The sequence below is a fragment of the Ictalurus punctatus genome, chromosome 24 (assembly GCF_001660625.3).
Source record: "Ictalurus punctatus breed USDA103 chromosome 24, Coco_2.0, whole genome shotgun sequence".
NCBI lineage: Eukaryota > Metazoa > Chordata > Actinopteri > Siluriformes > Ictaluridae > Ictalurus > Ictalurus punctatus.
Genome location: NC_030439.2, coordinates 17,211,995 through 17,224,682, shown reverse-complemented (window position 1 = coordinate 17,224,682; position 12,688 = coordinate 17,211,995). Strand labels below are relative to the sequence as shown.

Here is a 12,688-nt window from a genome sequence, read left to right as displayed (position 1 = left end):
CTGTGCACTATGTAGCGTGCAACGATAGCGCGATGTTACCATGGGTACCCGAAAAGTGGTGTGCCCTACCCCTCGCTTACTACTTAGTGGAGCAGTGTGAGGATTGAGACACAGCCAGTGTGTTTCACTCTACGTTAGCCGTGCTAAATACAATGAGGTGAGTAAAGGAGTTATCTTAGTGTTTCCTACATGCTACGGTTAAGTTCACAGTGCGCTTGTATGTAGTTAATACAGACTTTATTTATACCTGTAATTCATTATTTAAGGATAAATGTTACTATATCATTACACTTTAGTTATATAATTTACTGACTGTCAGACCCAGTGGGTTATTAAAGGACAACTTCACACGGAAACACATTAAATATGTTTATAGTGAAATAATTGTGTGTTTGATGGGTCTGCTGCTGATTTGTTGTCTGGTGCTGTATTGTTATTCCTGTGAGAAATGAGCAGTTGTGTCCCGCACCGACGTCACAGGGCGACATTACTAGCAATACAGTTACAATGATGTTTAATAAGAGGGAGGAAAAAATCAGCAATTTCAAATATATGGAATGGCTGTCACTGTAAAAAAGAAAGAGAGCGAGACGCTCAACTTCATATTAATGGGTGTCCAAAAAACAGAAATAAATCTCAATCAGCTCCCACGAGTTGGGTCACTGGTAAGGACCCTGGCTCACTACACATTGGGACACTGATGACTCTGATTTCCAGTGATGTCGACTACATACACAGTATATATAATTATGTATATTAACTATCAACAAATATTTACGTAAATAAAAGATATTCATCCAAACCGAACCAAAAAGTAACACTCTAAATAACAAATCAATATAGAGACATCCAAAAGGAATAATTAAAAAAAAAAACACTTCAAATAACACGACAAAATTGGTCAGCGATAGTTTTTATTTCGCCTCTAGAGGCCGCTCTCTTACTGTTTAATGACAGCGGACCCTTCTCAGCCGCTCCCGCAATGGATTTTTGCCAATAAACGATAGTTCCAGTAATCGGTTACTGGTGCTGATTAATCGCCAAAAACGCTCAATCGGTCGACCTCTAATTTCATGCAGTGTTGTAGTTAAGGTTGCAAGACAATATGATCAACATATTAACATCAACATGTTTTGGTTTAGTTTATAACTTCCAGGGTCTCAGAGGTGAGAAATGTCTGTGGCGTGTTGGCAGAAGCTGCCGGTGCGGCAGTTCACCAGAGTGCTGTCCAACACCAGAGTGCTGACCTGCATAGGTGTGCAAACTTTTGAGAGGCTTAACAGTGAACACGGCCCTACACGATGTCTCCGGAGAGTGGTCATTACTGGAATTGGACTTGTGTGTCCGCTGGGGACGGGGACGGGTCTGCCCTGGGAGCGTCTGATTGCGGGAGAGAGCGGGATAGTGTCCCTGGACCCAGACGAGTACAAAGCAGTGCCGTGTAAAGTAGCGGCTCGGGTTCCCCGAGGACAAGGTGACGGAGAGTTTAAAGAAGAAATGTTTGCTTCACGTGGGGAGATAAACAGCATGTCTCAGGCCACGGTGATGGCCCTTGGCGCTGCTCAGCTGGCCCTGCAGGACTGTGGGTGGTATCCCGGAAGCCCTGAGGAGCAGCTGAGCGCAGGGGTGGCTGTAGGCATGGGCATGGTGCCTTTGGAGGAGATCGCTAGCACTGCTGCTGCTTTTCAGACGCGTGGCTACAGCAAAGTGAGTCCCTTCTTCGTCCCTCGCATCCTGGTCAACATGGCCGCCGGTCACATCAGCATTAAGCACAAGCTGAAAGGACCCAACCATGCAGTGTCCACTGCCTGCACCACAGGGGCTCACGCCATCGGAGACGCCACCCGCTTCATCATCCACGGAGACGCCACGGTGATGCTTGCTGGTGGAACCGAGGCATGTGTCAGCCCCCTGGCCATAGCGGGCTTTGCACGGGCTCGGGCTCTGAGTACCAGCTGGAACGAACAGCCCAAGCTGGCATCTCGACCATTTCACCCACAGCGAGAAGGATTTGTAATGGGCGAAGGTGCAGCCATGCTGGTACTGGAGGAGTATAAGCATGCCGTAGAGAGAGGAGCACGGGTTTACGCTGAGGTGCTAGGATACGGACTTTCGGGAGACGCCAGTCACATCACCGCCCCTTCTGCAGATGGAGACGGAGCTTTCAGGTAGTGTGGTGAACCCGAAATAAAATATAAAAATTCTGTGTTTATGAAGGAACCTCTTGAAACATCTTGATTTGGTATTTCAGAGGGTCACAACTTGTTTATTCTTATAGGGTAGACTATTTATTTCCAGTACAACCATTTGCTAAATTTAAAGCATAAACCACGCTTTTGAAAAAAGACTAGACTTTACATTAGCACGTATTTCACAGCTACAACACGGTTTCCAACATGGGAAAGTCTTTAAGGACGGAGGACTTTGGATTCCTCGACATCCAGCTGCATTTTTTTCTTTTTGTGTTATTAACTAATACATTAAATACTGTTGCTGTGGTGTGAGAAGAATAAAACATTGCAGGACGTGCTGTTTTTTTTTTTTGCGACAGGTGCATGTCAGCTGCTCTGCGTGACGCCGGCGTGTCCCCATCAGACGTGACATATGTGAACGCCCATGCCACCTCTACGCCACTGGGGGACGCTGCAGAGAACGCTGCAGTAAAGAGACTCTTCCAGCAGCACTCGCAGCTTCTCGCTGTTTCCTCAACTAAAGGGGCCACGGGGCATCTTCTGGGAGCAGCCGGTGCTCTGGAGGCAGCGTTCACAGCCCTCGCATGCTACCACGCCATCCTGCCTCCGACTCTGAACCTGGACCGAACCGAGCCTGAGTTTGACCTGAACTATGTGCCCTGTGCTGCCCAGCCCTGGAGGACAGGAGGCAGGAGAGTCGCACTCACTAACTCGTTTGGGTTTGGAGGCACGAACGCATCTCTGTGTCTGGCCAGTGTGTGAGATTTAATGAATGCTGCACTGATAAGCGTCAGCTGAGCTCCCTTCCATTACACCTTACAACCAGTCAAAGGTTTTGGACACACTTACTGTTGATTGAAGATATCATTTTCATTGTATTAAATACATTTAAATAAAGGCTTACGGTTCAACTTTGTTTCCAAGTTAAACGTAGAGCTTAGGAGAAGCAGCGAAAAGCTTGGCCTGATTAAGAAAAAAACTCATTCATATATATATATATATATATATATATATATATTATATATATATATATATATATATATATATATATATATATATATATATATATATATATTATATATATATATATATATAATATATATATATAGCCTTTAAGAATTGACAAAAGAATAACATATTGAAATCATTCTCCTGACCGGCTCGGGAAGCTGTCACAAGGTTTAGATGGACATGCAATCACATGCATAAGACCAGATATGTTAACACGGGTTCATCATGAGTGGGAGAGACGACTCTGTATGTGTTTTACAAAGAAATAGCAATCATGTCAGGTATATTTTGTCAATCAAATTATTGTTTAGTTTGCTAAAAAGTGTTAATTTGCCCGATGTATGAAGACTTTTGGGACATCCTGTAGTTTTAAATTTGTTTAACACAGTTCTTGGCCCAAATGAGTTACTTCATAGTGTCTTCATAGTATTGTTAAATTGTAGAAAATAGTAAATAATAATAATAATAATAATAAATTTAGGAAACCCATTTATGATCAGAGGTGCTTTTAACTTTTGACTTTTTTTTCACTTCATTAATTGATGCCCAAATGATGCATGCAATACTGGATCAAAAGACACGGAATTAAATATATAATAATTATATGTATGATTCAACACATTTGGAGACAGTTTCAGGTATAAATAATGAAATAATAAAGGCTGGATGGATGGATAGAGGATTTATGACAGTATTGAATAATAATAATAATAATAATAATAATAATAATATTTAAATAAATATAATTATTTCAACATTTGATGATGATAATCACTGTGAACTACTTTTGTTTTAGTAGTAATATTTATTATTAATTACTTATTGTAGTTATAAGCAAATTCGCAGGTCACTTAAACTGAAGGGTTTTTTTTTATTTTTTTTTTTATAAAATACAAAAATCTACACTGAATCAGTTTTCTTGTTGTATGTTAATGTTTCTCTTTTTTAAAAAGACAAATATTTCATTATTAATTTAAAATGATATGTTTTAATTAGTTACTAATTACGTTATTAACACGGAAAATTAAAAAAATATATAGTAAAATAAAAAATTTATTGTCCGGTTCCAGTTCTAGAAGGGGGGTGCGTCACATGCGGTTTTACGTTGCTATGACAAACGTCACATGCAGCTTCCTGTGTGATCAACGAGTTGCATTGTGTTACTTAGCAACGCAAAAATAGTGAAGAAAAAAAGAGCTGCTCAAGTGTGGAGTTCTGACGATAGAGAGAGTTAACGCTCGTTTTGACTAATTTCTCAAGGAACTCTAATATTTAGTGACACATAGCGACTTGGGAAAGAACTAGAACGAGAGAAGAGGATACTGAAATTAGTGTTGGGCAAAATTCCTTGTTAAGAAGTTTTCAACATAGAAAAGCTTTGGCGATTTGTTGAGGGATAAGATATTTTGTCTTTTGTTGTGGAACGTTTGCTCGGGAACCTGTTGCTACCCGGAGGAGTTATTAAGGGCACAAACATAGGCTTCTAGGAGCGAAGCGCTGTAAACAGAAGCGCGGTGTGCTTTATAAAATACAAAAAATTAAAAAAAGATCAAGCTGGGTTTTGAGAATTTTTAGTTATGTTTAAGAATACATTTCAAAGCGGCTTCTTGTCCATTTTGTACAGCATTGGGAGCAAACCTCTACAAATATGGGATAAAAAGGTAAGCATCTGCTCATGTACCGGTTAACCGTCATTTAGTTCATTTAGTTCATTTAGTTCATTTAGTTCATTTAGTTCATTTAGTTAGTCTGAAATTATTAAGTATTCATTAAGATAGGTGGCTAAAGAGCAATAAATGGCAAGATGGAGACTTTGGTTAGGTCCAAATCTTGGATTAGTACATCAGGTACACTGCAAACTGTGTGTAAGCTTAATAAGACACCTAATGATTACTAATGAATGCACACAATTTCCCAAATTCTAATGTGAATCATTACAGGACACGCATCAAGCCAAAGCACTGTCTGTCTGTCTGTCTGTCTGTCTATCTATCTATCTGTCTATCTATCTATCTATCCATCCATCTATCAGACTATCCATCTATCTGTCCATCTATCTATCTGTCCATCTATCTATCTGTCTCTCTATCTATCTGTCCGTCTATCTATCTATCTCTGTCTATCCATCTATCTATCTATCTATCTATCTCTGTCTATCTATCTATCTCTATCTGTCTGTCTATCTATCTATCTCTGTCTATCCATCTGTCTATCTATCTATCTACCTGTATATCTATCTATCTGCCTGTATATCTATGTATCTATCTATCTGTCTGTCTATGTATTTACACCATATGGGCAAAAGTATGTGGACACCTGACTATCACACCCATATGTGGTTCTTCCCCCAAACTGTTGCCACAAAGTTGCAAGCACACTGGTACAGAATGTCTCTGCATGCTGCAGCTTTACAATTTCCCTTCACTGGAACTAAGAGAAGCACACATGTTCCAGCATGACAATGCTCCAAAGAGCTCCATGAAGATACAGTTTGCCAAGGATGGAGTGGAAGAACTCGAGCGTTCTGCACAGAGCCCTGATCCCATCCCCACTGAACACCATTGGGATGAACTGGAACCCCAACTGCACCCCAGACCTCCTCACCCGACATCAGGGCCTGATCTCACTAATGCTCTTGTCTCTGAATGAGCACAAATCCCCACAGCCACACTCAAAAATCTAGAGAAACACCTTCCCAGAAGAGTTGAGAGTTTAATAGCAGTAAAGTGGGGACTGAATCTGGAATGAGATATGGGTGTGATGATCAGGGGTGCACAAACTTTTGGAAATGGTTTCTCCATATGTATTTGTCTGTCTGTCTATCAATCACTGCAGGCAATTGCCTAAATTCTGATGTGAATCATTTAGAGGAGATGACCAGCAGCTGCAGAACTATACACTGAGATTTCAGATCATCTGTCTACATTCAGCCGCTACACTCGGTATAACGCTGATTAAACTCTACTTGCAGGTGAGAAATGGCCATATAAAGCGTATTACGGACAACGACATCCAGTCGTTAGTGCTTGAGGTGGAAGGAACCAATGTCAGGTGAGCATGAACATGTAGCTGGACCTCAGTTTCCTCTTCATTCATTAAGATTTGCCTCATTACTGTCTCGCTCGCCTCCACAGCACGACCTACATCACATGTCCTGCAGATCCGAAGAAAACCCTGGGCATCAAACTCCCCTTCCTGGTCATGATCATCAAGAATCTGAAGAAATATTTCACATTTGAAGTTCAGGTAGGGACGACACCCTGGAGTGACACGCACACTCGCATTCACTCTCTCTCTCTCTCTCTCTCTCTCTCTCTCTCTCTCTCTCTCTCTCTCTCACACACTCACACACACACACTCACTTTCTCTCTCGCTCTCTCTCTCTCTCACACACACAAACGCACACTCGCTTGCTCACACACACACACACACACACACACACACACACACACTCACACACACACTCAATCACATTCTCTCTCTCTCTCTCCCTCTCTCCCTCCCTCTCTCTCTCACACTCACTCACACACACACTCACTTTCTCTCTCGCTCTCTCTCTCTCTCACACACACAAACGCACACTCGCTTGCTCACACACACACACACACACACACACACACACACACACACACTCAATCACATTCTCTCGCTCTCCCTCTCTCTCCCTCCCTCTCTCTCTCTCACACATACACACATTCGCTTGCACACACACACACACACACACACACACACACACACACACTTGTATATATACACTCTCTCTCACACACACAGTTTCTCTCTACTCACATTCTCTCTCACACTCACTCACACACACACTCACTTTCTCTCTCGCTCTCTCTCTCTCTCACACACACAAACGCACACTCGCTTGCTCACACACACACACACACACACACACACACACACACACACACACACACACACACACACACTCAATCACATTCTCTCGCTCTCCCTCTCTCTCCCTCCCTCTCTCTCTCTCACACATACACACATTCGCTTGCACACACACACACACACACACACACACACACACACACACTTGTATATATACACTCTCTCTCACACACACAGTTTCTCTCTACTCACATTCTCTCTCACACACACTCACACACTCTCTCACACATACACACTCATGCTCTCACACACTCCCACTCTCTCACACACACTCACGCTCACTCACACACTCTCTCTCACACACACTCACGCTCACTCACACACTCTCTCTCACACATACACTCATGCTCTCTCTCACACACTGTCTCACTCACGCTCTCTCTCTCACACACACTCTCTCTCTCTCACACACACACACACTCCCACTCTCTCTCTCTCATACACTCTCTCACTCACACACACTCACGCTCTCTCTCACACACACACTCTCTCTCTCTCTCTCACACTCTCTCACACACACACACTCTCTCTCACACTCTCACACACACACACACTCACGCTCTCACACACACACACACTCTCTCTCACACTCACACACATACACACTCACTCTCTCTCTCTCTCACTCACACACACACACACACACACACACACACACACATACATAGATTTCCTTTAATAGATAGAGGGAAAAGAGAGCTGACTTATTTTCCGCTTCAGCAGAAGCGCTACCATCATTAATTACACACCTACGGAGTGACCTGTATGTCAGAGCGCTCTTCTTCGAGCACGGTGTTGTATCTCAGAGCTGCTCCTTTGTCTTGCATCAGGTATTGGATGATAAAAACGTGCGGCGGAGATTCAGAGCCAGTAACTACCAGAGCACCACACGGGTGAAGCCCTTCATCTGCACCATGCCCATGCGGCTGGACGACGGCTGGAACCAGATCCAGTTCAACCTGTCGGACTTCACACGGAGAGCGTACGGCACCAACTACATCGAGACGCTGCGAGTACAGGTGCGCACTGAGCCAGGACAAAACGTCTTCGCTAGAAGTCCAACGCTTAAATGAACAGACTGTCTGCAGTTCCTTAAAAGAAAAATCCATTTGCATTTCCATCTTTATCATTAACGTAATCTTCAGTAGCGTCCAGGGGTGGTTCTGTAATGAAATTCTGAGTTGGTGTTTCATTTCATTTTGGTCAGTTTTCACTTATACAGTTAACCCTTTCCTTCATTACCCACAATGCCTTTCATCTACCTGCTGATAGTGGTGACAGTGGGATTTAACTCTCACTTCACCTCTGCCTAAACATCCTTTCAGTCTAATTCCCCCTTCAATGCCATCGCGCTCGTTATCTAGTACATCTCTATCTAACCGAGTCTCTGTCGTAACATCACTTCACTGCATTGCATTCTGGGACTTGCGTCCAGCATTTGCACTTCTTCTACATCAGACTGCTGATTTAATATGATGCTGGAAATGAGTGTTACTTCAATACCGTCTGAAATTTGTTACGAGACAAACGTTTTTATATTGTGTTCCACACAATGGCCTCGCATTTCATTTAGAATGTTTGTTTTTCTTTCTATAATTTGATTAATTTTGTTTTTGTATGATGTTTGAGTTGCTTTGCTTTATACAGCTGCAATCAAAATGATTCAACCCTCATTACAAATCAGGTTTATTGCCATTAGGAGAAATAATTCTGTCAGTGGTATAAAAAAAGAATCAGCAAATCCTACGTGCGATTATTAAAACCGTTATGTTAATGTTTATGTTCCGAGTATTAACGAACGGTCCGGTCATCTTCCAGATCCACGCGAACTGTCGCATAAGAAGAGTGTACTTTTCCGATCGACTGTACTCCGAGGACGAGCTGCCGGCAGAGTTTAAACTCTATTTGCCGGTTCAAAACAAAGCAAAGGTGAGTTATTATTTTGTACACCAAGCACAATACGTGATACGGAAGAAATAAAACACTCGGAGGCGTGCCGTTACAGGAAAATCATCAACGACGCAGTGGTGTAATATCGCCGTTAACTGCCCCGGATTCGATTATTTCCCTGTAACAGGATGCTCTGAAGTGTTTTATTGCTCTTATACAACAGCAAGTCACCGGTGATTTGCAATTTTCCATTTATTTAAAAAAAAGACACATTGTAATTTTTAACCGTTTATAGTTATCTTATCTTATTATATGGTACAGCAAGTGTATAGATCAGCTTTCCCTCTGTTTAGGTTAAAAAAAAAGACTACTCTGTCTAAAAATCCGTCCCAAAGACTGTTAAAAATCACCGACACTGGAGACTCCTTCCGTAAATGTGACACAAACATGTCCTCCCAGAAAACTTCACGATGTCAGCGATTATATGTCGTTCTTTGTTACATGACATTTATTATTAGTCTTAGATTATGTGTATAGTCTACCATACAAGCCTCCGTGTAAGTTGTTACTATGGAAACGCTACCATATTAGAATATTTTTCATGCCGCTGTTATCGGGGCTGATCCGCTTTAATCACCTTTTGACGAATCGGGATTGAGAATTGGACAGCTCCGTGGGTAGAAAGACTGGTGTAAAGTCAGAAATTCAGTCCAGTAACAGTTAGACTGCATTTCTTTAGTTTAGATCTGTTATAACTTACTAACATCTTTTTTCAACTCCCTCCCCCCCTCCCCCACACCCCCCCTTTATTTTTACAGCAGTAACGTGGCACGTCTGAACCTTTCCTCGATTCCTGCAGTTTTTCCCCCTCACCAAATTTCCAGTCATGTGACTTTGCCTTGTTTAGTTTAGGCTTTTTTTTTTTTCTTCCTGTGTTGTATGTTTTATATGCCCAATGTGAGCGGAGAATTCAGCCCGAAATGTGAATTCAGCATTCAGAGCAACAAAAGTAACATATTATATTTGTGTGCGTGTGTGTGTGTGCGTGCGTACGTGCGTGCGTGTGTGTGTGTGTGTGTGATACACATGAAAGACATCATTGGCTTGACCAGCTTTATTTTCTTAACCGGAACTTCAGCTGCCACAATACGTCGGAACGTACGTAGGAACGTAGCAATGATCTGTACATCATTATGTTAAAGGTTGTGGGCGGAAATTGTGCGTTTTATAGATTTTTCTTTTTTTTCTTTTTTTTTGGCACCTGTCACTAAAATAAACCTCCTTATAAAACCAAATCTGTATCAAAAATGTAATTACATGGAAAAGTCTGGAATAGAAATACTTTGATTTGTATATCATCTTTCAGCCATTCAATGAAAGTCTATTACAAAGTAATTCATGGAATTCACATCTTTGGGTCAAAAGGATTTGAAAGTACCTCAATACTGGTCCAGTCACTTGAAAGTACAACAGCACATTCATTCAAATCTGAACTGAAATTAAAATGTAGAACACTTTAACAGGAATCAATTGGCTTAACACTGTTTCTAAGGATAAACAATGGTTACAATCTTTTTTTTTTTTTTCAAATAATACACATTCATTTGAACTGTAATTAATTTGTATATGATTTGCTAAATAATAACTGATGAAGAAACTCTGCGAGGTTCTGGAAATGCATGCGTTGTAGATAAAGTGCAAAAAGCTAAATGGCTTTACTATGTAAAGGAAGCGAAACTATACATATAGAAGCTGAATGAAACAGTATGTGTACATATCACAAAGTGCGTATACTGTTTATAGAATGTTCATGAAACAGAATTGAAAAGCAAGAAGGGGAAAAAATGGTCATGGTGTAAGCTCGAGTGTGTGAGCTTCAGGGCAATTTAATGCTGATGCTTTGGGCAGTGTCTCTCTCTCTCTTTCTCTTTCCATGTCTTTCTCTCTCCCCCCCTCCTCCCTGTTTCTTTCTCAATATCTCTTTCCTTTTCTGTCTGTCTATCTGTCTCTCTCTGCGCTTTTAAAGAACATTAGCAGAGGATCCTTAAAAATCTTGAAAAATCGTTTTAGGGGTTGTGTTTTTTTTTTTTTTTTTTTTTTAAATTCAGCATATTGCTTATGGTGGTGAAGCCCCGCCTTCTGTCGCACTTCCATAATGAAGCACATAGTAATCATGGACGTACATGAGCACAGCAATGGGCTGACCGATGATCAGAGAGATCCACACCGCCGCGTTGCCGTAGTTACCTCTCAGGAAGCGGCCCACGAACATGGCAAGCGGAATCTGAAAGCAAAAATCGATTAGAAACGCTGTCTTGGTGTGTACTGGCGACTTTATTAGCGTAAAACCAGGGATTCTACACTAACCTGAGCCATCATTCCCATGAACGCCCAAAGCCGGAACATCTTCAGAGGCACGCTCACCAGGTACTGAGAGAGGACAAACACAACTGGATATTGAGAATCAGAGGTTTGGATGCGCAATTCGGTCAAACGGGAAATTCTAAAAGTTTAGAAAAAGTGCTCCAAATTATTTACTTTATATTCGTGCATTGTATTTGAATTGTAGACAAATAACCTCACTAGGAAAACCATTAAAATGGCTCAATGTGCCACAAGTCTAAAATGATACACACTTGAAAATTGTAAAAATTGTAACAAACGGTGTCTTCTTAACGTTCTTTGTTGTATACGTTTGCGATATTTAGCAGGATCGCAAATATCTTTAATGATTAGGATCATAGACCGGCAGAGATTTTGGGTGGGTTGCACCAATAAGGATTCAATTCGGCACAGTTTAGAGCTAATCTAGGATTTGTTGATCTGGGCTTTATTTTAAATCGACGTGTGTTGCGCCACTTCAACTTTAAACACAGATTAACAAATCGGGGGATTAGAATCCTAACCCGCGATTAAAACCTCCATTTACGATTCGTTTTGTCCATCATGACGGATTCGCCATTGACGATATTTCATCAACGTGGAAATAGACGAGTTCTCCAGTGTAACTATAAACGGCAACGATGTTCAGTGAACTTTAAACAAAAGGATCGTGAACTTTAAACTTTGAATAATAATTTTTTTAAAAAATCAACTGCCGTTATTAACCGCTCACGCATACAGGTTGAGAAAATGAAAAGATTATAGTCTATCCCGGTTTATTGTGAAATTACATCCACGATTAACGTGATGGTTTAAATGTAAGACTGCTTATTTTTAATTATATAAACCTTGGTTTAATCTAGATTTAAGCATAATCCTTATTGGTGCAACCCACCCTTTATGACATATACATGCAATTATACTGTGTTAAGTGTTAACACCTCGTGAAAGAAAGCGGAGAGAAAAAACACGGCGATCTGAGCTGTCAGCCTGTTCAAACCTCTTCTCAACATGGGCTTATAAAAGTGCCTGAGAGCAGAGAAGAAACAGAAAGCAACCGATTCATTAAGTAATACAAATGTGTGACTGACATTAACGAGGCCGTTGAACCCCAAATCTGATGCACTCTGGGAAATCGTAATAACCGAACGTAGCCGGGACTCACCGCAGGCACCACTTATGGACAGGGATGTTCCAGTTTGACCAGAAATATGGCACTGTTTCCGAGTTCCTACAAATAAAAGAAACAAACTCTGTAGTTTGGATTACCTTAAAGGTGCAGCTTGTATTTATTTATTTTTTTTAAAGTGTGT

At 41.3% G+C, this 12,688-nt stretch overlaps 3 protein-coding genes across 4 annotated transcripts in view; 2 read left to right on the top strand and 1 right to left on the bottom strand.

The window, feature by feature from the left end:
• On the top strand, positions 1 to 3,103 carry oxsm (3-oxoacyl-ACP synthase, mitochondrial). Its single transcript, XM_017454474.2, has 3 exons — positions 1 to 157; positions 1,143 to 2,168; positions 2,552 to 3,103. Exons 2-3 carry the CDS (start codon positions 1,174 to 1,176, stop codon positions 2,952 to 2,954), a joined length of 1,398 nt encoding a protein of 465 aa, XP_017309963.1. The 5' UTR covers positions 1 to 157; positions 1,143 to 1,173; the 3' UTR covers positions 2,955 to 3,103.
• Positions 3,104 to 4,370: 1,267 nt separating this feature from the next.
• On the top strand, positions 4,371 to 10,288 carry cfap20 (cilia and flagella associated protein 20). Of its 2 annotated transcripts, none has more exons than XM_047150668.2 (6): positions 4,371 to 4,864; positions 6,175 to 6,254; positions 6,338 to 6,449; positions 7,934 to 8,122; positions 8,922 to 9,032; positions 9,815 to 10,288. In XM_047150668.2, the coding sequence occupies exons 1-6, from the start codon at positions 4,781 to 4,783 to the stop codon at positions 9,815 to 9,817; spliced, it is 579 nt and encodes a 192-aa protein (XP_047006624.1). In that variant the 5' UTR covers positions 4,371 to 4,780; the 3' UTR covers positions 9,818 to 10,288. The 2 variants fall into 2 exon arrangements, with proteins under 2 accessions (XP_047006624.1, XP_017309962.1); XM_017454473.3 differs by having other exon boundaries at positions 4,373 to 4,864; positions 9,812 to 10,288.
• Positions 10,093 to 12,688, bottom strand: part of dgat1a (diacylglycerol O-acyltransferase 1a) — a 26,782-nt gene continuing 24,186 nt past the window's right edge. Inside the window, exons 14-17 of the mRNA XM_017454472.3 lie at positions 12,541 to 12,606; positions 12,317 to 12,404; positions 11,361 to 11,423; positions 10,093 to 11,277 (exon numbers count right to left, since the gene is read on the bottom strand). Coding sequence (XP_017309961.1) covers positions 11,110 to 11,277; positions 11,361 to 11,423; positions 12,317 to 12,404; positions 12,541 to 12,606 — 385 coding nt within the window. The 3' untranslated portion in view covers positions 10,093 to 11,109. The remainder of the gene's footprint in view (positions 11,278 to 11,360; positions 11,424 to 12,316; positions 12,405 to 12,540; positions 12,607 to 12,688) is intronic.